Raw genomic sequence first — 25,460 nt, 5'->3', positions numbered from 1 at the left:
CCTTTATTTAACAGTTAACAGGGTTTGCTGTCATCCCCTGAAGGTGACCAATTAAATTGTTTATATGCATAATGATATATTTGGACGTTTAAGGGGGGTTCAATCTATTGCAATTATTATCCTTATTGAAGTTCAAATTGTCCTATCTCTAGACAATGGGAAACTCTTCAAATTGGTTTTCTTGTCATCTGGAATAGCAAGAGATTCAAGGATCATCTTGTATATTTTCTGCCTCAAACCTGTAACCAGCCATTTCTCCAAGAAGCCCTAATTTCTTTAGTGGGAAAAGGCATTTCAAAACTACTATTTGGACACTAGGGATGCTCACAACTACTGGGTCAACCATTGTTTCTACAATTTATTTAATACTTATTTAACACTATTCTGTGCCAGGCATTGCTCAAAGCTTTTCACAAATGTTGTTTATTCTTCATAACAAACCCTACTATTATACCCGTTTTACAGATGAGGAAGCAGAGGTACAGGGAAATTAAGTAACTTGTTTAAAGTCACACAACTAGTAAGTGGCAGAGCCAAGATTAGAACTCACAGTCTTTACTCATTGTGATATACTTCTCCTAGTTGACATATTTTCAATCAGATGCCCACCCCTAGACTAGGAGAAACAAACAAATAAAAAAAAAAACCTAACCTGCAGACCTACTGAGACACCCCCATCCTGGGAGGCCAAAAATCAAAACAAAAGTGTCCACTACATCAGTATTAAAAAAAAAATCATTCTGATTCAAGATTATACAGCATAATTTTTATTATAGGCATTTCAATGATTAAATTTTGAAGAATTACATGAAATTACATATGCTGCAGAACTAGGATCTCTTACAAACGTTTAGACCAATTGGAGTTTCGTTACAATTAAGACCAAGTAGCCAAAAAAAAAAAAGATTGTAACCCACAAGAGATTAATCCCCAAAGCCTCAGGAATAAACACATGAGCAAGCATGAAGTTTAATGTGACATGAATTGTGTATTCAGCCAAAAGGAGTGTTTTCCTGTTAGTTATTCAGCGTTTTGCCCTGAGAGGACTCAGAGCCATTAGCATGTGAGTGATCTGATCCATCCTCTTCTTCCAAAGCTATAATATCTGGAATTTCATCAGTCTCAGATGTCAAGTCTATGGCAGTGAAATCAAATACCTGAAAAAGAAGAATCTTGGATATTAAAGCAAACACTAATGAAGTGCGCTGTCAGGTCCAGCTCATGGAGACACGACTGCATGTGAATGAAACTTACTTTCTCCATAGACGTGCTTTCTGACAAGGTGTTTATAGTCTTATTCCCACAATTCACTCATACTATAAAAGCACTAGGGAAACTTCTCTTTGAAAGGAAACTAACTAGTGTGGAACCTACCAAACGAAAGCTTTTTTTTTTTTTTAAGATTGTATTTATTTATTTGAAAGAGAGAGATACAGCAAGAGAGGGAACACAAACAGGGGGAGTAGGGGAGGGAGAAGCAGGCTTCCCGCAGAGTAGGGAGCCCGATGCGAGGCTCCATCCCAGACCCTGGGACCATGACCCAAGCTGAAGGCAGACGCTTAATGGCTGAGCCCCCCAGGCACCCCTGAAAGCTTTTTGAAAATACAAAATATCAAGCCTTTCTGGTTATTCATCTATTAATCTACTATTCTATTAAAAAAAGTAATGCTCCACTGTTCTCATAAGTCTGACTTACAAACATAAACCCTTTGGGAAATGTCTAGGAACTGAGGAAGGAAAAGGTCTTTTAATAGTTGAAGTAGCCATCACAGAGTCCTAGTATTCTCTGCAGAGGCAAGGCTTTCAGGGATAAGAAGTTCTATTAACTCTTCCTTTACCTGAAAATCTGATAAGCTAAGTGATGTTTCCTAGCCAACAGCAGATTAGAAGCAGAAAATTAGTGAGGCCTAATAAATTACTGAAGGCTGGAAGCTTGACAGCAGAGAAAAAGGTTAGCTAATCACCTAATAGAGGCAAAATAACTAACAACAAAAATCCCTCAAAACACAGACAGAGGGGGAGGAAGGAATGAGGAGTCATTGTTTAATAGGTAAGAGTTTATGCTTGGTACGATTAAGGTCTAGAAACGTTAAGTGGTAATGATGGCACAACATGTGTACATCAGAATTGTACACTTAAGAATGGCTAAAATGGTAAATGTGATGTGGTGTATATCTCACAATTAAATAGTAAAAACAAAACAAGAGGAAAAACAGACAATAAGAGGGAATCTTGTTTATTGTACTTTTCCCTACGAATTCAGGTGCTCAGAGAAATGTCTGGTCTGACTACAAACTTCTACCATTTGTTGCTGAGGCTCTCAGTTTGGGCAGATCTAACTGCATTCTAGCTATTTATGGATGTTGACTTTGCAAATAGTCAATGCAACCTGACATCCACAAAAGCCAATAATGCTTTTACAAATTCATTCAGAACATCAGCCAGACAAGCCAACTATTGCAAGTTGAGCCTTATTAGTTAAAAGATATGGCTGACTTTCTCTCTTCTGAACTATCTCTACTAATTGTATGTTTTAACATCCAATATCATTTTATTTGTTTTTAACAAATATATAATAGAACAGGAAGCTACAACACAAGAAGATTCAGGCAGAGAAATTTTCAGGCCCCAAACAAGGAGGCAAGCTGCAGCTTTCTCCTATCAGAGAGTGCTAGGGGGGCACCTGGGTGGCTCAGTCGGGTAAATGGCTGCCTTCGGCTCAGGTCATGATCCCAGGGTCCTGAGATGGAGCCCCACATCGGGCTCCCTGCTCAGCGGGAAGCCTGCTTCTCTCTCTGCCTGCCACTCCCCCTGCTTGTGCTCTCTTTTTCTCTCTCTAATAAATAAATAAAATCCTAAAACAAAAAAGTGCTAGAACAGAAAAAATACTTGCCCTTTGACATCAGTAGACAGCAAACTAAATCCCCATCCTACCACCTCTTTTCAACCTGTTCCTCACCTCTCACGTGAGGAAAATACCTAATTCATTTGGTTACAGATGAAGAATGAATGTAGAAGGAGCCTAACTTGTAAAATGTGCTCAAGAAACAGTAGCTTTTATTTTCATTAGTTCCTTAAAGACCAACACAAACACACACACACACACACACCCTCCAAAGTCACCTATAGGCTAGGTAACTGTTGGCCTAAAGCAGAATTTTTTGCAGAAGGTTGGTGATGCCACTCTCAAAATTTTAGAAGAAAAGTTTTCAGCACTACCATAAAAAAAAAATCCTTCTAGTACCTGAGATGCTTTAGAAGAGCCATATGAATAATTCCCCTTCCATAAATTCAGAATTATCCAGAATGTCTAATTTCCATTAAGTTCCTGGCTATCAGCAAAACCTACTTGGGGGCTGTGAATAAAATAGAGGGTGGGGCAACCAAGAGGTAGTGACAGTCCCCCAAGTTTCCATGGTGAGTTTAATGTAAAATGTCGTGGTTGTGCCTGGCCATCTACACGAGGTTTTTTACAAATGTGGCACAAGAGAAATCATTTCACACATCTATAAAATAAATCCCTTTTTCATTGACATGAACTAGTGTAGTCTGGATCATTGATGGAGTGTAAGGAGTCTCTTACAGAGAATGCCCCCTCAGGGATAGAGGCCAAACTCAGAATCAAATACTTACTATGAGATTAATGAGATAACTACAGTCCCTCCCTGAAAGGACAGGAAGTCAGCAACACATCCTTTTCAAGAAAACCAAGTGACCATGCTAGGATTCCTGTGACCCTGCGTACCTTTTGCAGGTTGCTCATCTTACTTCATTGATTCCCATATTTGGCGCTACACATGTTGAGGATAGGTGCCATTTTCTAATTTGCCTCAAGGTGGCCTACAGGTGGCCTGGGGCCCTGGATTGGTGAGACTATTACAGAAATAAAAACATTGGCACACCTGGGTGGCTGAGTCAGTTAAATGTCTGACTCTTGATTTCAGCTCAAGTCATGATCTCAGGGTCCTGGGATGGAGCCCAGGGTCAGCTTGGTGCTCAGCAGGGAGTCTGTTAGAGATTCTCTCTCCCTCGCCCTCTCCCCACCTTGTGCATGTGCTTTCCCTCTCTCTCTCTCAAAATAAATAAATAAATCTTAAAAAATAAATAAAAACATCATCTGTGGGAATATAACTTGCTGGTAAAGGTGAGCATGCAGTGCTGATAAACATGACACAGAATTGGGAAAATTGATTTATTTTGAAATAGAGTAAGTATTGAAGCACTAATGAAGTGAAAATAAAAACTGAAATTTGTTAAAAGTAATTTGATATAAAGAAAAAAGTAATTTGATATATAGGGCTATGAAAGGATCATGCAAGAGGTAACGATTAGCTACTAACAGCAAATACGTAAGGTAAACCCTGGTGAGGGTTTAATTTAGCAGAAACATCTCACCATCCATAATAGATTGCATAGGCAGCTTATTGATGTGCTTGCAAGCTAGAGAGCCAGGAGCATCCTGGTTCTGCTTTACTTGAACAGTTTGGTACAGTTGAGTACTATCTCCTGGTGCACATCCCCTTCCCTGCTGTAGAAACACCCTCTAGAAAGTACCCCGATGCTTTGTCCTTAGCTAAGAAGTTCTGTGGAAGTAGCTAGAACTCTTAGCATAGGAAGCAGGTTGGCAGTGATCCCAACAAAATTAAAGTGATTCTTTGTATCCATTGCACACCATTCAACTAGTCATTGCTAGCTCCTGTGTATTCCATTCATTTGAGCAGGTAAATCAAGAGTAGGTCTTAGGACACTTTATGGAACCCACACTGAGGGTCTTATTTGGAGAGAAGGGACTATAGGTAACCCTAGTCCTATTTTTGTCTCAGGTTAAAGTGATTTGTTTCCTGTTTCCTTTGCTTCTCTCTTTTTCTTTTGTTTTAAGATTTTATTTATTTGAGAGAGAGAGCATGAGAGGGGGGAGGGTCAGAGGGAGAAACAGACTCCCTGCCAAGCAGGGAGCCCGATGCAGGACTCGATTCCGGGACTCCAGGATCATGACTCGAGCCGAAGGCAGTCGATTAGCCAACTGAGCCACCCAGGCGCCCTCCTTTGCTTCTCTTAAGAGTAGTCAGTAGACCACCTGCAGTAGAATCACTAGGGATGATGCTTTTTTTTTTTTTAAGAGATGCTTTTAGGTTGTTTTTTGTTTGTTTTTAATTTATTTTTTTTGAGGGATGCTTTTAAAAAGTGCAGATGCCTGGTACTACCACCAGACCTAGTAAACAGATTCTCTGGATGTGGAACCCAGGAATCTGCATTTTATCAATCTTTCCAGTTGATAATCCCTGGCACAGACGGAGAGGACAGGAGAACGAGCCCTGATGTGAGGTTATCCATGCGGACAGTTCACTAGGACTATTTTATATATGGAGTCGGTCTGATAGATGCCTGAGCTACCTCCTTACCTGAGTTTTCCTGTGCCCTAGCCTGTGTAGAGTAGATAAAACAACATCTACTCTTTTTAATGCTAAATTTTTATTTAAATGGTTGGAGTCCCGGGATCAAGTCTGCATTCGGGCTCCCTGCTTGGTGGGGACTCTGCTCCTCCCTTGGCCCCTCACCCGGCTCCTGCTTTCACTCTCTCTCTCTCAAATAAATAAATAAAATTAAAAATTAAAAAATAAAAAATGGCTGGCTTCACCAACTGTTGGTGAAAGTGTGGAGAAATCAGAATCCCCATACGTTGCTGGTAGGCAAGTAAGATGCTGTAGCCACTGTGGAAAACAGTTTGGCAGTTCCTCAATTAGACATAGTGACTATATGACCCACTCACAATTCCACTCTCATGGCTACACCCAAGAGAAATGAAAACATAATTGAAGTGGTAACTATTTCTCCATCATTATCTACATAAAGATACCAGTTAGTCTCTTCATTATTTTTGTAAAGTCTCAGTTAGCAACACTGTCCACTACTTTCCTCACTTTAAGTTCTAGAAGACATTAGAACCCCCCCCCCCCCACACACACACACACACAGGAAATATCCCCTAAGTTAGCATTCTCTTTTGCTTTGGTCAATAAAACTGAAAACCCAAATTGTTGCCCTGCCATCCTATACTGCTTCATGCTGAAGTGTAGTATTTTGCAGGTTAATTTTGTAATAAAGGTAGGGAATCTTTAAATTAGCAGCCTGGGGCCAGAGTGAGGAACAAGTGGTGTTCTATACCTGGATATTACTTGAATATTCATCAGCAAGCTTCCCCTAAGCTAAACATCTCTTGAGGAAAGTTTCTGGTCTTTCCATTCTCCTCGGGGCAGAGATCATACTTTATACTATTAGAAACTCAAATACTGAATTAAATAATTTTTTAATGTAGCTACCTACACATCTCACAAGACCATCATCTGTGCAGACCTCAATGCTAGGTCACTCATGGAGCTGGCACAGTCCCAAGTCCATGAGAGCCCAGGGAGATCAGGCTGGCAAGGGGCCCTCCTTTCCACACCCCCACATCTACTCTTCCAGGCATCATTTAGACTTCATTTCTTAAAGATGTATGCACAAGTATCTATCCTGCTCTGTATTCCTCCTTCTCTCACCAGCCAGCCCCATGAGCTAAATGGTATTCTAAGAAGGATAGCTCAGGGGTGCCTGGGTGGCTCAGTCAGGTAAGTGTCTGCCTTCGGCTCAGGTCATGATCCCAGGGTGCTGGGATCGAGCCCCGCATCGGGCTCCCTGCTCGGCGGGGAGCCTGCTTCTCCCTCTCCCTCTGCCCCCTGCTCATGCGCTCTCTCTCACTATTTCAAATAAATAAATAAAAGGGATAGCTCAGATAGACCAAATTTCAGTTTTTTCTTTTTCACTTCATTAGCTTTTCAGTATCTGTTAATGCCTTATCAAAGTGGATTTATTTCCCTAATCATGACCTGATATTATGTGCTTACACCTGGACTGGCAAGTTAAAGATACTTTATGTCACTGCCCCACAGACGGTGTCCCCATGCCTCTAAGTGCAAAACAGAAAAAGACATCCCATCCTCAAACACTTCACTTCCATCTGTGAAAGCATCACTAATTTTACATTACAGATGAGAAAGCTAAGGCTAAGGGATTAATGGCTAGTACACCATGTTCCTTTGATTTTTTTACCCAGAACTAACTGGAGTCCATGTTATTATTATTGCATGGAAAGAAAAAATTATCTTTGAACACTCAAGCATGCCATGCCAGCCTTCATGCAGCCAAATGTTTAAAAACCCTCCATAGTTACTGTGTTTAGTCAGCTTTTTTTCCTCACAAAAATTCCTCTCCTTGGGAGAAAGTCTGTTAAACCGAAACTGCCGGTTTATGCAACAATAAAGCTGTAAGAAGCAAGAACACAATTTTGAGACATGTTGATGTTGACAACAGAATGGAATGCACGTAGGCACAGACTCAAGACACAAGGACAGATTAAACCACAAGTGCACATAGCTCGTGGCAAAAAAACGAGGGCTAGTGGTGTTCTTCTGGAAGCTAAGAGTAGTCTTTATAGTCTGTCTGGCTCATAAAGAATAGCTTTGAGAATGGTCTCATTTTCTTAAGCAATTCAGTTGGCACTACAACGATGGGGAAACTGAAGTTTGTTCAGGATTAAGTAAGTATGTACAGGCTAGGGTATGTAATTTTCCAACCAATTAAAATAAAGCACAAGATACGAGCCTTGCAGTTTTGAGGCAGAGGGGCAAGGCCATGTTCAACTTGGATTCAGAAATTTAAAAAAAATTTTAAGGAATAAAGTTTTTAAGAGGCAGTTGATCTAGAAAACGCCAGTTACTGGGAACAGACAGGCGTGTGAATGGATAGGTTCCACCCTAGAAGCCCACGAATAGTGGCAGTCCACCTTCCCAGAAACCAGATGCCCCCTGGCTTCAAGCATCTCAGTCCCTTCCATCTGTTTGCTGATTCCTGGAGTTAAAGGGGAAAAATTTAGTTCTGTAACTTCATAAGCTTTGATAGGTCTCACATCAACGGTGTAGTTATATGCTGCTTGTTTTCTTGGGGAGAAAGGGGGAAGCTGGGTAGAAAGGGGGGGGACAGATCTTAGACTTCAGTTCTGCCGTAGGGCAGCCTTGCTAACCTTAATTTAGCAGGAACGGGCAGAAGCATGCAGCTCTACTTTACAAGTTCTAAGTTGTTTTTCGAACAGTTCGGCACACTGCAGTTTTGTCCTAAGATTTGTGGAATTTCCTCCCGAGTTGACCAACATTGAGGGGCTGAAGTCTGAACTCACCCTAGGGAGGAAGTTAAGAAGCTTTTCCTACAGAGGGTCCAAAGTCTATTTCTAATTACTCTCACCTGGTCTTCTAAAGGTATCTCACCAACTAGTGTGACTTTCTCCCAAAGTGACAACACAGCAAGTCAAGTCCAGCTGAGAATGGACACTGGCTAGTCGCAGTTCAGGGCTCACACTTTCAACAGCCCTTTAGCAAGAAAGGCCTGTCGCCTTTACAGGAAACTGATGTTAGGAGTTCTATCATGTATCACTTGCTTCCTTCCAGTTTTGATTCCCATTCAGCAAGGCAGTCAGCCATGAGCAGCCTTCTACTGGCTTAAAACCCCCTCTCAAGAGGTTGAGTAAATGGTGGGGCGCCTGGGTGGCTCAGTTGTTAAGTGTCTGCCTTCAGCTCAGGTCATGATCCCGGGGTCCTGGGATTGAGCCCCACATCAGGCTCCCTGCTCCATGGGAAGCCTGCTTCTCCCTCTCCCACTGCCCCTGCTTGTGTTCCCTCTCTCTGGCTGTCTTTCTGTCAAATAAATAAAATCTTAAAAAAAAAAGAGGTTGAGTAAATGGAGAGATGAAAAGGGCACCTGGGTGGCTTGGGTAGTTAAGCATCTGCCTTCGGCTCAGGTCATGATCCCAGGGTCCTGGGATCGAGTCCCACATTGGCCTCCCTGCTCAGCAGGGAGTCTGCTTCTCCCTCTGACCCTCACCCCGCTCGTGCTCTCTCAAACAGAATCTTTTTTAAAAATTAAAAAAAAATAAATGGGGAGATAAAGGCAGTAACTGCCACCTCGTAAAAATTCCTGTATGCACATTAGCTTTATGAAAACGTGTTATCAAACACTCCATTCTCAGCACTAGCCTTCCAATGCTATTGCTCTGCCAAATCACCCAGAGGGCCAGTTGGAATTCATGTTATGTGTATTAATAACCCTGTCATGCAAGCCAAGCAGCTCTATGAAAGCAACACACAAAAGCACATGGAACACACAGCATAAAGTTGATCTATCCTGCAGTGAATTTTATTGAATTCATAGGACGCACTCCTTCATGAAAAAAAAAAAGTTGTACAGGCATGCTCTGTGCGACCAACCAGTGACAGGACCAAATGGGAGCAGACAGCAGCCCACACCACAGCCCACAGGAAATTGTTTTTTATTCAAGACAAACGAACAGCAACAATGGTAACAATGGATAACACCATAAATGCAGGGAAACTTTCTGGGAGTCCTGGCCAGGCTCTGACCAACCTAGCATTCTTTTCTTACCAGCCAGGGAAACAGCAGAACTCATCTGCTAATGCCAAACATCGTAAAGCTCTTAATCCAGTTAGAACTGACCACAACTGAGGACCTTTTCTCTAGCTAGCTGCTTCCCCAATTCAGAGTTGTCTAGCAAGTTAATTTCAACATCACAGAGAGTCTCCTCCGGCTGGCCACACCCCGTACTGGTGACAAGGACAGCTCTAGCAGGTTCTGTTCTCAGCCTGCTGGGCCTCCAGACTACTTGTGTCCTTCTGTGCACCTTGGTCCTGAGCATTCTGAGACTCAGTCAGCTGTGGGTAAAAGGGACCTACCAGCCAGTTGAGAGGCGTGTTGTTAACAAGATAATCCATCACATCATCTAAAGATTCCTTCATTTTCTGCAGCTGCCCCTTGCTGGAAGTGAGGAGGCCGTCGGACACTTCCTTGAAGGAGGCAGCATTGCGGAACACTGAGTAGATGTCACCAGCCATCACCCCCAGGTGACTGGCCTGATCTTGGATGTTCTGTGGTAACCCCTGGACATCGGACAGCAGGCTGTGGCACCTGGTCTGGAGCTGCTGAGTCAGGCTGCGTGCAATAGCAAGAGTACGTGACTCAATGTGCTAAAAACAGAACGAGTTGAAAAATTAGCCATGGATCCAACAGTGCTATTTAACAAATCAGTTCAATTACAGTAAACCGGTTATGTGTCTAACACGTATGTGGATTCTTTGACCTTTAAAAATCCTCTTGTGGGGGTGCCTGGGTGGCTCAGTCGTTGGGCATCTGCCTTCGGCTCAGGTCATGATCCCAGGGTCCTGGGATCAAGCCCCACATCGGGCTCCCTGCTCGGCAGGAAGCCTGCTTCTCCCTCTCCCACTCCCCCTGCTTGTGTTCCCTCTCTCTGTGTGTCTCCCTCTGTCAAATAAATAAATAAATGAAATCTTTAAAAAAAATTGTTTTTAATAAAAAAATAAATAAAAATCCTCTTGGGGCACCTGGGTGGCTCAGTCGTTGGGCATCTGCCTTCGGCTCAGGTCATGATCCCAGGGTCCCGGGATTGAGCTCACATCGGGCTCCCCGCTCTGCAAGCAGCCTGCTTCTCCCTCTCCCACTCCCCCTGCTTGTGTTCCCTCTCTCACTGTGTCTCTCTGTCAAATAAATAAATAAACTCTTAAAAAAAAAAAAAAATCCTCTTAAGAACCCTAAGGAGAGCAGTATTACGCACTTCTCAGGGATATGCATACTAGCTGTTGGAACCCGAAGAACCACCTCCTAAGACCACAGCATGCTACTGTTCTGTCTGGAACGTTAGTGCCCTTTCACCTAGTTTATTCACCCCGTAGATCTCAGCTTAGCACGGAGCTCTCCCAGGACATCATCTGACTCACCCATCCTTACTCTAAGGCTGAGTTGGGTTCCTTTCCTATGTATTCTCATGGCAAGTGTATTGATGCTGCCAAAAAGCGGTACAAATGCTTATATCCCCTGTTAGTCCGACCTGTAGCCAGTAGGAGGGCAAGGCCCACGTTTCTCACTTAGTAGTATTGTTACGGGCCATATGTGTGTCTGTAGGTTATTACTGCCACACGTACTGGCAACACATGTGTCTGCACGTTTTGGTTTCCTGTCACTTAACCTAGGTACACAGTACTGTTCAAACTTTTGATAGAGAAGAGTATTCTGAGGAATAATGGGAAAATGGAAATGAAAAATTTGGTAAGAACATCCTCAGAAATTATAGGGGAGGACTCCGTCCCCAATGTCTTACCTCAGCACAGTGGGACTCATCTGTATCATCATAGCCGACGGTTCTCTTCCACTCCACCCAGGAGAGATAGAACTTATCCTGAGCACCTTGAATTTTCTGGTTGGCACTATGCACATTCTTCCTGGCAAATTCAATCTAGAACACATTGGAATCACACAAAGGAACAAACCAGTCAGACATTCAAGTTAGCCTGTTCTCAGAGCTAGGATATCAGTCAGGCAATATAAAAAACAAGAATTTCCATGAGAGTTTAAGGAGAGACCCCTGCTATCCATGTTGTTACTGTTTTTTGTATATCAGCCAAGTAATCGTGGTTCTTTACTGCCTCTACTTAACTATTAAACCACAGACTCCAACTTTACCTCCAGTTTAGCACACGTAAGGCAACTCAAATTTAATACGTATATTCACAAAAGATAAAATGACAAAAGGAAACGGAATTAAAACCTCCTTTTCGGGCACCTGGGTGGCTCAGATGGTTAAGCGTCTGCCTTCAGCTCAGGTCATGATCCCAGGGTCCTGGGATCGAGTCCCGCATCGGGCTCCCTGCTCCTTGGGAGCCTGCTTCTCTCTCTGCCTCTCTTTCTCTCATGAATAAATAAATAAAATCTTTTTAAAAAATTAAATAAATAAATAAAACCTCCTTTTCTCTGTTGCCAGCTGTCTTTCCCCTTCCAAGAAGAAACCAGTTTCTAATGGCAGTACAATACATACTATTCTGTAACTTGGCAGCTTCAATGGCTACACAATAGCTCTTTTATGATGTACCAATTTAGCCTCCTATTACCTGACAGGCATTGCTTATAGGGTTTTGCAACTCTGAACTTCTTTAAGTGTGGATAAGAAACATTTCCAAAAATAAAACAGTTGAAGGCATAGAAGTGTTTGTAATTTGCCCAGAACCGTCACTGTATCCCACAGAAGTGCACAAGTACATGCATACCTCGTTCCCTACCTCATTACCCACAGCATCAAGCCATCAAGCTTTGCCAGTGTGAGAGGCCAAGAGAAGCATCTGTAATTAGGCCCCTCACAGTGAGATTAACATTGCTTTCTAGGGTTCAGCTATCTGTACTTGCTCTTCTGTGAGTTGTTTATATACTCTTTACCCATTTCTCTACTGGGTTTTTCATTACGATTAAAATTCTTGGATTTCATGACTACATTTACTCTCAGCCCTTGAGATAAATGAACTCACTTTAGCTACCTTTAAATGAAGTTTTACTCACCAGATTAACAGTGGAATGGAGCTGAGAAATGGTCTCTTGGCTTTTTTGCTTGGCTTCTTTAACCCTGCTGAGAGCCTGCTGGTAGGCACGTGAGCGGAGCTTGGTAGACAGGGATCCCAGTCTAACATAGTAACTTGGCTTCTGAACCATATCAAACCCTTCAACTTTTTTTGCTTCTTTTTCTGAAATTAGAAAAAAAAAAAGGGACCAAAAAACATAAAGGATCCCAGCTAGAACTGATGAGGCCTGGCCTCCAACCTGGATCTTACCGGGTCGATTCTCCCCACCCACCTAGCAATTATGCTCTCATTTCCCCAAGACAGCTCCTGCCTGCTGCTGAGCTTGACCACCCAACGCATACATGCATACATATCACTGCGTCTGACATTTTTGATCTACACAGGTCTCAATCCGTTAGAGTGAGCTTCTTGGGCAACACAGGATTTGGCACACAGTAGGCACTGAATGTCTAACGACTTTCTGTAAAGCAGCCCAATAAAGACAATGTATTTATAGAAAATTTGTCTGGGTTCATTTCTCCCCAAGGTTTCCAAACTTACTATGCAGAATTCAATGTGAAACTTAAGATTGCTTTAGGAGAAAGTCTACAGAGATAGAAAGATTAGTGGTTGCCCGGTAAAGGACAGGGAGACTGACTACGAGCAGGCACGAAGGGTGTTTCGGCATGACAGAAACGTTGCACCACTGATGGCTGGGCAACTCTAACTCAGAATCAAACAGGCAAACAAAAAAAATCAAAATTTTTGTTCAAGACAAAAATCCAAGTACCTAGTTCTTAAAAAAAAAAAAAAAAAAAGATTTGATTTACTTATCTGAGAGAGAGCGAGAGCGAGATCACAGAGGGAGTGGGAGAGGCAGACTCCCTGCCAAGCAGGGAGCCTGGCGTGGGGCTGGATCCCAGGACCCCAAGATCACAACCCAAGCTGAAGGTGGACGCCTAACCGACTGAGTCACCCAGGTGCCCCAAATTACCTAGTTCTTTCTCCGTGAGAGGGAGGTACTGGTCCACCAGCAACTCTGATCTGGTGAGCGCATTTTCTACTCCGTTGCTCACCAGCTGTATCATCCGACTTCCCAAGACTGTGTTAATGCTGCCATTGACCACAGACTTGGTCCTCTCCACACTGCCAGTCACCGCTCCTTTGGTCTTGTCCATCATCCCAGTGATGGTGCTGGCCATGGAATCCTTGGCCCCAGTCACAGCAGTTGTCACAGCATCTTTTGCCCCAGTCACAGCGCCTCTGGCATTGGCAACAACCTACAAATAGAAAAACACACTGCTTGGTTGAGAGCAGTATAGACTAAGTGTTAACTAAGGCAGCCTCGCTGAAGTGCTAAGGAAGCAATCTGGCCCTGTCCTGCTCTAGCTTTAGGTCTTAGGCAAATCACTAAGAGTTGATAAGCCTCAATTTCCTTAGCAGCTTATCTGCCCTATCTGCCACCACTCAATGGTTGTTGAAGGAGCAAATGAGGTAAAATGATGTAAAATTTGTTGAAGCATTTTTTTAAACCAGGTGAATGTGTAATAAGGCACAAGGAGTACTGTAGAAAAGAATGGTAGGGCGCATGGGTGGCTCACTTGGTTAAGCGACTGCTTTCGGCTCAGGTCCTGATCCCAGAGTCCTGGGACTGAATCCCACATCGGGCTGCTGGCTCGGCGGGGAGCCTGCTTCTCCCTCTGACCCTATGCCCTCTCATGCTGTCTCTCTCTCTCTCTCATAAATAAATAAAATCTTAAAAAAAAGAAAAGAATGGCATTTTCCATGCTGACAGGCTTATAGTGAGAATAGCTCACGCATGCCGATAAGCAGAGACAGAGGTACCATGCCCACCTGGCCCGATGCACTCAGCCCCACAAGGCCAACACAGGGGCAGAGAGGTTATTCTCCCTCCTACTGGATGTGCTCTCAGATACCAAGTGAGAAAAGATCTAAACACCACGTCTACATTTCTCTAATGCCACATGGGAATCGGCTATCTGTGACAGCGATATCATCTACAGAGGCAAAACCACAAATAAAGATCAGACCATAAGCATTATAGCCCAAAAGTGGCTAGTTCATCTCTGCGTCTTAAACAAGACCTGACGATAATACAGCAAATAAGGGAGTGGCCTTTCAAAAATACGTCCAGGAGGAGAGAATAGTTCCTGTTTATGATATGCACAGCCTGTGCCAAACAGAACATGAAGACATGTGCGGTGGCAAGCCTTAGCACTTTGCCCAAGCTCACCTGGTTTGTTGGCTGATTCAGAATAGGCAGTTTCTCCTCAATCCTGTCTAGCCCCTTACAAGCATAGGTATTGGCAACTGCAACTAGAAGAACCACAAACGGGGAAAATGTTAAGTGCAGATACGACTGAATACATACTACATTAGACCTTGAACCTTTGGCCTTAAAGAATAGCAAGAATGTTGATCTTCATTTACTACACAATGCATTGCCTAGTGTTTCGAGCTCAGCAGCAGGTTGCTGGGAACTGTCTTCTACTGACAGGGAAATAAGGGGGTGGGAGGGAGCAGCGAGGCTGTGACAAGCCAGGTAGGAAGCTGGCTAGGCAGCTTCTTCTTCATCAACTGATATCTAAGGTTAATGCCAAGAGAAGCCAAGCTTCACCTGAACCATCATTCCAGGAGTAAGGTAACCGAAAACTCTCAAAATTAGCATTTCCACTCCAGTTTAATCCCTACCTACATTTAATCCAGTAAGTAGCAGCGTATTTTGGTTTGTCACCAGCAAACAGTATGCTAACAGCACCCTGGATCTGCCCAGCAAGCCCAGTTTTTAGTCTAAGCTTCCCTTCCAATGATGACCGACCCAAGCGCTAATACCAAGTTCATCTGGGAAGGAGCAGAGGTGGAAAACCGGTCTCTGAAAGTTCCTTATAGTCCTGAAAGTCCACGATCTAACCATTTAGAGGAATAATTTAAACCTTTACTCAAAAGCAGTTAATAACATGAAGACATGGGACCCTTCATACGCTGCTGGGAGGAATGTAAAATGGTGCAGCTGCTTTGGAAAACAGTCTGGCAGTGCCTCAAAAGCTTACATGGTTCTTAGAAGACTCAGCAATCCCACTCCTAGGTATATAAAATGCATAATTCAGTGGCATTAAGTTCATTCACAATGATGTGCAATTATCACCCTATTATTTCCTGAACTTTTTCGTCATCTTAAACAGAAACTGGTATGAGGTTCCTTTCCGAGGTGATGAAAAGTTTCTAAAATCGGTTGTAAAGATACTTGCACAACTCTGTGAATATACCAAAAACCACTTAATTGTACATTTTAAGTGGGTGAACTGTATGGTGTGTTAATTACATCTCAAAGATGTTACTTTTTTTTTTTTTAAGACTTTAAGAGAGAATGAGAGAAAGAGAGAGCATGAGAGGGGGAAGGGTCAGAGGGAGAAGCAGACTCCCCTTGCTGAGCAAGGACTCGATCCCGGGACTCCAGGATCATGACCTGAGCCAAAGGCAGTCACTTAAACAAATGAGCCACTCAGGTGTCCCTCAAAGATGTTACTTTTGAAAATAGGTCATGAAGGGCACCTGGGTGGCTCAGTCGTTAAGCGTCTGCCTTCGGCTCAGGTCGTGATCCCGGGGTCCTGGGATCGAGCCCCGCATCAGGCTCCCTGCTCGGCGGGAAGCCTGCTTCTCCCTCTCCCAATCCCCCTGTGTGTGTTCCCTCTCTCGCTGTCTCTCTCTGTCAAATAAATAAATAAATCTTAAAAAAAAAAAAACCAACAATGGGGGCCACGTGGCGGTTTCTAAGTACAGGCAGCAGGTGCCTCAAGAAGGGCTAAGGATTCTCTGATGTGCCTCTAAGTGCTCAGAGCATAAGGCTAGGGTTCACATATTCCAGACAGTTCCTGGCTCACCCCTGCCCAATCCCTTGGACTGAATCTTGAGGAAGAAATCAGAACTCACTCTGTGGTTCCAGCTTCTGGATGATGGGCAGAGCACTCGTCACAGCCACGGAAGTGATGGTCTTCACACCCTTCTCTGCCATCTCGCACACAGACTTCAAGCATGGATACTGATCCTTTGTACTGATGTAAGCCGAGGACATGAGGTCGTACGTGGAGCTCACCAATGGTAGGTTGACTACCCGAGTCACCACACTCTGCAACTAAGCAGGGCAAGTGTTAACTCCTTCAAAACAGATGGAGAGGGAAAGGGATCAAGAAACCGTATTTAAAATTCATACCGGTTGTGGATCAACTGCAACAGATGCCATTTTTCTTCTTGGAGAAAGAAATCTGTGGAAGAGAAACTGATTTCAGGACACCAGGATGAGACTCTCAGATTCACTCCTCACCCAAATAAATGAGAATTTCAAGAAGAGAAAAATTCAAGATGAGGTAGTCTTCTGCACTTCTCCCCACCCTCTAGCTCTGAGCTCTGCCCTGGGCAAATATGTTCTGAGGCCGGCTTTCAGAAATTATGGGTAAAGTTCCAATAGAAAAGAGGGTCTGTGGGGGATAAAAGCAAAGACGTCGCATTGTCGAGATGTTGGTCTTGTTTGTCCACCGCCTTTCAAAGAGGAACATCTGTTCACAAAACATTGGAACCAAGTTAAAATCCACATTATAAAATTAAAGAGAGGGGCGCCTGGCTGGCTCAGACAGTAGAGCAGGAGACTCGATCTGGGGGTTGTGAGTTCAAGCCCCATGTTGGGTGTAGAAATTACTTAAAAATAAAAATCTGGAAAAAAAAAGAGAGAGAGAAAGAGAAAGAGAGATCTCAAGTAGAAGACATTTTTGACAGGACTATCAAGTGGAAACACTTTGGAGGGATTTATTCCTTCCTTGGGGAAAGGGCTGCAACTCGTCTAGGGGAAACTAAGCAACAGTTCCGAGGAATCGAGAAACATCCCAGGAGGTTTTTCAGTGGAAATTTAGTGCCTCCAACGACCCGTATACACGCACATAAAACTGCCTTTACTGCTAAGCCGCAGACTGGGAAGGAAGAACCTGCACAGCCCGCTGTCCGCCACTTTAGAGCCAGGCAGCTCACCCTCCGGCCGCCGAGGGTCCCAGTGCTACAGGAAATGAGTAAGAGCCCTTCTTAGGACGCAAGTCAGGCGCCAGTAGCCACAGCCTCGCTGTCGCTGGAACCCCATAATTTGCTAGCGCATTTCCTTTTCAGTAATGTACTCGCGGGACAAATGGAAACTGTTACCCCGCACCCAAGCCCAGAAGCTCCACCTGCACTGCAGCTGCGGGCAGAAGAGCCTCCAAAGCCGAAAGCAAAGGCGGACAGCACAGGCCCGGGAGACCGCCCCTTCCCAGCCCCGACCCGGAAACCGCCCTGAGGCGGCAAGGCGGGCAGGCTCCGGGACCGCCGTGTTCCAGCCTGGAGCCCCGCGGGCCGCGGGCCGCCCCCCGCGCCAGCGCGCGGCGCACGGAGCGGGGCGCGCACCTACCGACCCACAGCAGCGCAGAGACCACGATCCGGCGAGATCCGAGCGGCGTTCAAAGTGGGGGCGCGGGCGACCGGCCTATATACCCCGCCCGCCCCCGCGCCTCCGCAGCACGTGACCGGCGGCCCGGGCCGCGGACCTGCCCCAGGCCCCGCCCGGGATGGGCGCCCTGCAGGGGAGAGGGGCCGAGGGGCAGGGAGGCCAGTGGCGGAGACGGCCGGCGCGCAGCCCGGCTCCGGGGTTTTGCCAAAGGCGTCGGCGGAGTCGCGCGCACCAGTAACCGGTAACCTGTTGATTCCCGTCGGTCCTCGGAATAGAACTGTCTTTAAAATGGAAACCCTGGCTCCTAGACTTATTTTTAGCACGTTAATCACTTCTGAAGTTTTGTAAAATTTTAACCCGATGACGGGCCGGTAGAGCTTGTTTTGTTGCCCTTCTGTCTTTAAAGTCAGCCCTTCGAATGTATTTCTAATTTAAAGCTGAGTCGCAGTGTCCAAAAAGGGACTTGGAATACCGCGGTTGGTCCCCCTCTTTTTTTCTGAGCTACACTTAAGCCCCAACCACTCCAGGATGATAGCCTTCTATGCTGATTATGCAAGGTGGCTTTTTTTTTTTAATTGTAGGATGTGCTTTTTAAAGGAAGAGAGGTAGGAAGTTGAATCGCCAACATTTGAGTTCCAGTTTTTTCGCCTTTAAAATGCAGGGAAATGGGGCGCCTGGGTGGCTCAGTCGGTTAAGCGGCTGCCTTCGGCTCAGGTCACGATCCCAGAGTCCTGGCATGGAGCCCCGCATCGGGCTCCTTGCTCAGCCGAGAGCTTGCTTCTCCCCTCTCCCTCTGCCTGCCGCTCCCCCTGCTTGTGCTCTCTATCTCTTTCTGTGTCAAATAAATAAAATCTTTAAAAAATAAATAAAATGCAGGGACCTGCACCAGATGATCTGAGCAAACAAGCTGTGCAACTGCCCTGGGCAGCGTAGGAGTTCCATGGACTTTCCCCGACCAGCCAGGGGCTGCTGCCACCGGCCTTCACCCCCTCGCACTCTCTGACCGGGAACGTAAGCAAGGGACACTTGGCAGGTGGCGGGGGAGCATATTTAAAGCTCCAGACTGACCCATTAAAAATGTATCCCTTATACAAGACTGGATTCAGACATCTAGAGGCCCTCAGCGAGAAAATACGGTATGTCTCCCTCTCACACCATGTGATTCATAAAACACAGTGCTAAACCCTAAGATAAATGTTAGAAAATCCAAAAAGGTACTGACTTGGTTTTTAGGTTTCCCCCCACTATGTTGACATGCTCAATGCTTTAAGCAATCAAATTCTCTCTCTCTCTTTTTTTTTTCTTTTTGATGTTTCAGCTTTCTTAGGGCTGTAAGCAGGTGTTTGATGTGCCAGTTGTTAATCTAACCCCTGTTCTGATGTAAGATGGCAAGAATGTATTGACTTTTGAGTAATGACTCGTTGGGTCTTTTTTTTTTTTTTTTTTAACTTCCCTCCAATCTGACCTCTCATTTTGCAACAGACCGCTCTTGCCCTTTCACCTACAAACGGCTTTTCCTTTTGAGACATTTGTCCTCCTTAAGGAGGAGCAAGCTTCCTTTTGTTTTTCTGTGCCTCTAAGGCACAGGAGAGGGCTCCAGGGACTAATCTTGAGGCCAAGCCCACATGAGGATAGAGCAGGTAGCACCTACAACCCTCTTTTGTCTTCCAGAGTCAGTGAATGTGGAGCCGGCAGCAAGATTAATGTCCAAGTCTTCAAGGTGATTCTGATAGTCTGTGAAGTTTGAGAATCATTGTTTTATACAAGTGTTTTTTCATACTGTGGTAGGGGATTCGAGCATCAAAGCCTAGGGGTTTTGTTAAACATTCTGCCTCCTACCCCAGACCTACTGAGCCAGGATCTGTAGGGAGTGAGACCCAGGAGCTTGCATTTTTAATACCCCTTTTGAGCCCCTGTACTCCTCACATGGCACTTTCACATGTTCCTCACATTTCAGCCTCACAAAAGTCTGGAAACCCATCTTACTAATGAAGGAACAGCCTCAGACAAGTTATGGGATTTGCCCATATGGCTGACTAAGCAGCAAGTTATGCAAGACTACATCCTAGAGGCATGACCTAGGTTAATTACCTAATTTCTCTTTGCCTTAGTTCCCTCACCTATGAAGTGGAAATAATAATAGTCCTCCATGCTCTAAATAAAGGGCATATGGGTGTTCACTGTACTCATTTTTCAACTTTTCTGGGGCTTTAAATGTTTCAAGAGACAAGGTAGAGGAAATAATGCAGCAATGAAAGGAAATGATTGGACCTGTAATCATATACAATGTAATGTAAATGAAAGAAACTGCAGACAAATAACACTGTACAAAACAAGCAAACTAAGTTCTGCTGTTAGAAGTAAGGATGGCCATTGCTTTGGGGGCTGAGGAGGACTAGTGACTGGATGTGGCCCACGAAAGCCCTTTGAGTGATGCTAAGTTTTTCTTTCCTTTTTTTTTTGACGGAGAGTATGAGAAAGCACACACCATACACAAGCCGGGGGCGGGGGAGGGGGGAGATAGATAATGAGGGGCGGGGGCAGAGGAAGAGGGAAAGAGAATCCCAAGCAGGCTCTACACTCAGCACGAGCCCGACGCACGGTTAGATCTTATGACTCTGAGATCATGACCTAAGCCGAAATCAAGAGTCACTTAACCAGCTGAGCCACCCAGGTGCCCCACTGCTAATTTTTTTCTTGTGCTGGGAGCTAGTGACATGTTTGTGCTCTTTTTGTGAAACTGTATTAAACTTATATGAATTTATACTTTAATATATATATCATATATTAAACCTATATATTTTTTGCATGTATGTTCTACTTCTCTAGGTAAGTTTTGAAAAGTTGAGAAAAGAAAAAAGTATGGTTGTGCTTACTTCAAAAAATGTTTTGCAAGGATTAAATGAATCAATACACTCAACAGAATAATGCCAAATACCTAGAAATGGTAGCTATTGTTTTATAACCACATCCAGAGCTCTTTTGTCCAAGAGAGCCATGCTGGGCATTGGGCTAAAGAGAGCTCAGCTCACAGGGGAAGTAGAAGGGGCTCCAAAGGACCAGCAACAACCCAAGCCCTGCCTCGTCTTCCTGAGCGACAAACTATGGGAGACCCTGTTGACAAAGAAACCTATCCCAGAGTTTGTAGCAGCTCAGCCTTCTTTCAGTATATAATTGATACAAAGTAATAGTGAATTAGCAAGGAAAAAAAAAATCTGGCAATGAAGTTTCCTCTTCCAAAGGCAGAACAACAGGTTCTGGGGCACCTGGGTAGCTCAGTTGTTAAGCATCTGCCTTGGGCTCAGGTCATGATTCCGGGGTCCTGGGATCAAGCCCTTCATCGGGCTCCCTGCTCAGTGGGAAGCCTGCTTCTCCCTCTCCTGCTCCCCCTACGTGTGTTCCCTCTTTAGCTGTGTCTTTCTGTCAAATAAATAAAATAAGATCTTTTAAAAAACAGGTTCTCTCCCTGGCTTATTCTCTTCACTCCGGGGTGCTCCAGCTACATCCACCTGCATTCACTCTACCATGCAGCCCACTCTTCCCCCCAGCCCTCCCTCTTTGGACATACCCTCAGTCTCTCACCCATCTGGCAAACTCTACTCATTCTGTGACACACGGCTCTTCTCTGTGAGGTCCTCCTCAGCCCCAAGGCCACAAACCCGTAAATGGCAGAATCGAGTCTCAAACCACGTAGGTCTGGCTCCAGAATCTATGGTGTGTGCTCTTAGGCAGTGAATACACTTGACCTTCATAGGCCTCAATGCCTATATGAAGGAGTTAGATGGTATCTAGGGTTCCTTCCAGCTGTATTGTCTTAATACAAAAAAGGACAATACATTGTTTATGCTGTTACAATGTTCTTTCTATAAACATTTTACAAAACCAGACAGGTGCCTTTTCTTTATTCCCTTATTGTAGGACAGCCCAGCCAAACACAGGAGAAAAATACTGTGTTTTTTTCTTTTCATCTGAGCTGGAAATTAGATAAAACTGCTTTTCTCATGAACCAGAGATAAAAGTAATGGGTCACAACTAATGAGTCAGGAGGCTAGATGATTTCTGTTTTGACCAGTTCAAACTCCATGCAAACTGGTCACTAGCAGGAAGAATTTCTTGGATGACCCAATTCGTCTACTTTCCTTTTTTTTAAAGATTTTATTTATTTATTTGACAGAGAGAGACAGTGAGAGAGGGAACACAAGCAGGGGGAGTGGGAGAGGGAGAAGCAGGCTTCCCGCTGAGCAGGGAGCCCGATGCGGGGCTCAATCCCAGGACCCCGGGATCATGACCTGAGCCGAAGGCAGACGCTTAACGACTGAGCCACCCAGGCTCCCCATCGTCTACTTTCCTAATTGTGCCCAAACTTGATCCTCTGCCATTCTTCTTTTATTCCCTTCCAAATACCTTGGAGAGGAAAAGGCAGCTCCTCTTTCACATGGCCTTTGTCTTGACTTAGTTTCCAAACAAACCAACTTCCTTATCCTTCTCAAAGAATTTCTTATATTTTAGCCTGCCAGGGCCCCTTCCCTTCTCTATGTGAAATAGATAACACAAGTAGAAGCATACAAAAGATAGATCTCATCAAATTTCGAATCCATGTCTTGTCTATTTCTTTCTTTTCCCTCCATCTTGTAGCTATAGTTTTGAGATTTCATAAACTGAAATTATCCTGGGCTATCACAACTTCATGTATTTTTTTTCTATTTCAGTGAATGCAATTATTTCTTTAAAGATTTATTTATTTTTTAGAGAGAGAGAGAGCATGAACATAGGCGTGGGAGAGGCAGAGGGAGAGGGGGAGAGAGAATCTCAGGCAGACTCCATGCTCAGTGCAGAGCCACACGTGGGGCTTGATTCCATGACCCCAAGGTCACAACCTGAGCCGAAACCAAGAGTCAGTTGCTTAACCGAATGAGCCACCCAGGTGCCCCTAAGTGAATGCAAGTATTAAATGAATTCATAATATAGCTTACTTTTTATTATTTATATCCAGTTTATTCCCTGTCACACACAAAGGACTTAGATTGCCTCTTGCCTCAGAAAACACATAGATTATAAGAATACCTTTTATTTTTTTAAAGATTTTATTTATTTATTTGACAGAGAGACACAGCGAGAGAGGGAACACAAGCAGGGGGAGTGGGGGAGGGAGAAGCAGGCTTCCCTCCGAGCAGGGAGCCCGATGTGGGGCTAGATCCCAGGAGCCCGGGATCATGACCTGAGCCTAAGGCAGACGCTCAACCGACTGAGCCACCCAGGCGCCCCAGAAGAATACATTTTAAATAGGTAAGAAAAATAAGGCAAAGAATACAATGAAGCTTACTGTTTTCATATCATCATCAAATCAGGTAATTAACATTCACAATAGGAGAAGCTCAGTGATTCAACAAGGATGAAGAAACAGCTCCTAAGATAGTAATCTATTGTATTAAGATAAGGTGCTACACTAGAGCTTACCAATTACAGTAAGTTCTTCTGTGGTTTCTTACTATAGCATGAGACTGTGGCAAAAAAAAAAATAAAAAATAAAAAAACAACAAAATTGACTTTGAAATCAGAGCCCTGACTTTTCCCCTCCAGTTTTATTGAGATACAGTAGACATACAACATTGTGTAAGTTTAAGGTGTACAATGCAGTTATTTTATATACATATATATGGAAAAAGGATTACTACAGTAAGGTTAGTTATCACATCGTAGTGACAATTTGTGTGTGTGTGTGATGAGAACTATGGTCATCATGCTGTATATTACATCCCCAGAACTTATTCATCTTAGAGTTGGAAGTTTGTACAGAGTTCCAACTTGGAATTTATGTATACTGTGTGATAACAATAACACCTACCTCAAAGGATTGTTGTGCAGAAAACTAAGACAATGAGTATAAGGCCCCAAACATAGCACCAGGCAAATAATAGGTTCTTAGCTAGTGTCATTGCCTTTCTCCTTTTAATTTCATTTTGTTCACAGAAAATAGAGCTAAGTAAAATTAAGGTGATGAGAATGAACAGAATTTTGGAGCAGGAAGAGATCCCACCGATGGTCCCATCCAGTGAGTCCTTATGTGCATGACGATGGCCTGGGGCACTTTTTAAAAATAAAGATTCTGGGCGTCTGGGTGGCTCAGTCGTTAAGTGTCTGCCTTCGGCTCAGGTCATGGTCCCAGGGTCCTGGGATCGAGTCCTGCACTGGGCTCCCTGCTCGGCAGGAAGCCTGCTTCTCCCTCTCCCACTCCCCCTGCTTGTTTTCCTGCTCTCTCTCTCTCTCTCTCTGTCAAATAAATAAATAAAATATTTAAAAAAAAAAAATAAAAGATTCTGGGACCTCATCCCCAGAGATTCTTTTTCACCAAATATAAGAAATAGTCCAGGGGGTACCTGAGTGACTCAGTCGATCGAGTATCTGACTCTTGATTTCGGCTCAGGTCATGATCTCAGGGTCATGGGATGGAGCCCAACAATGGGCTCCTTGCTCAGGGCAGAGTCACCTTGAGATTCTCTCCCTCTCCTCCTGCCCTCTCCTGGCTCATGTTCTCTCTCTCCCTCTTTCTCTCTCTCAAATAACATAAATAAGTAAATAAATAATCTTTAAAAAAAAAAAAAGAGGAGCGCCTGGGTGGCTCAGTCCTAAGGTCCCGGGATTAAGCCCCATATCAGGCTCCATGCTCAGCGGGGAGTCCGCTTCTCCCTCTCCTTCTGCCCCTCCCCACCGCTTGTGCTCTCTCTCACATAAAAAAAATAAATAAAATCTTAAAAAAAAACAACAAGTCCAAAAACATTTAAAAAGTAGCTCAGGTCACCCTGATGCAGGTAATCCAGGAAAAGTGAGACCTACTGCATTCCGGCCAGACTTCTAGGGGACAAAGCAGCTGAGTGATTTGCCTAAGGCACCACAGCTGGTAGAGTTGAAACCAGACCCTGAGATCCCTGGCTCCATGGGCTCCCCACAATGTATACAAAAATATAACTCAAGGGGCGCCTGGGTGGCTCAGTCGGTTAAGCGTCTGCCTTCGGCTCAGGTCATGATCCCAGGGTCTTGGGATTGAGCCCCGCATCAGGCTCCCTGCTCAAGCAGGGAGCCTGCTTCTCCCTCTCCCACTCCCCCTGCTTGTGTTCCCTCTCTCGCTGTGTCTCTCTGTCAAATAAATAAATAAATAATCTTTAAAAAAAATATATAACTCAACAGGAGGTCTGTTTCACTGAATCATTCTGCATAAACAATTGCCCTTTATAATATATACAGTCGACCTCTGAACAACAAGGATTTGAGCTGCCGGAGTCCACTTATATACAGATCTTTTTCAATAAGTGCAATACAGTACTATAAATATATTTTCTCTTCCTTATGACTTCCTTAATATTTTCTTTTCTCTAGCTTTATTGTACAAATACAGTATATGGTCCATATAACACAAAATATGTGTTAATCAACTGTTTATATTATCAGTAAGGCTTCTAGTCAACAGTACACTATTAATAGTTAAGTTTTGGGGGAATCAAAAGTTATATGCAGTTTTTTTAAGATTT

General features: G+C 44.1%; 1 protein-coding gene across 7 annotated transcripts; it reads right to left on the bottom strand.

Annotated features, from left to right (window-relative positions):
- Positions 1-751: 751 nt before the first annotated feature.
- PLIN2 (perilipin 2) lies at positions 752-18,348 on the bottom strand. Of its 7 annotated transcripts, none has more exons than XM_027614905.2 (9): positions 17,892-18,348; positions 16,678-16,729; positions 16,398-16,599; positions 14,701-14,783; positions 13,441-13,726; positions 12,448-12,629; positions 11,219-11,353; positions 9,780-10,070; positions 752-1,157 (listed from the first exon to the last, which is right to left on the bottom strand). In XM_027614905.2, the coding sequence occupies exons 2-9, from the start codon at positions 16,705-16,707 to the stop codon at positions 1,017-1,019; spliced, it is 1,350 nt and encodes a 449-aa protein (XP_027470706.1). In that variant the 5' UTR covers positions 16,708-16,729; positions 17,892-18,348; the 3' UTR covers positions 752-1,016. The 7 variants fall into 7 exon arrangements, with proteins under 7 accessions (XP_027470706.1, XP_027470708.1, XP_027470705.1 ...); XM_027614907.2 differs by having other exon boundaries at positions 16,398-16,593; XM_027614904.2 differs by having other exon boundaries at positions 17,896-18,239.
- Positions 18,349-25,460: the final 7,112 nt, after the last annotated feature.

This window comes from Zalophus californianus, chromosome 13 (assembly GCF_009762305.2).
Source record: "Zalophus californianus isolate mZalCal1 chromosome 13, mZalCal1.pri.v2, whole genome shotgun sequence".
NCBI classification, from domain to species: domain Eukaryota; kingdom Metazoa; phylum Chordata; class Mammalia; order Carnivora; family Otariidae; genus Zalophus; species Zalophus californianus.
Note: the sequence above shows the minus strand (reverse complement) of the source record. Positions and strands in the feature narration are given on the sequence as shown.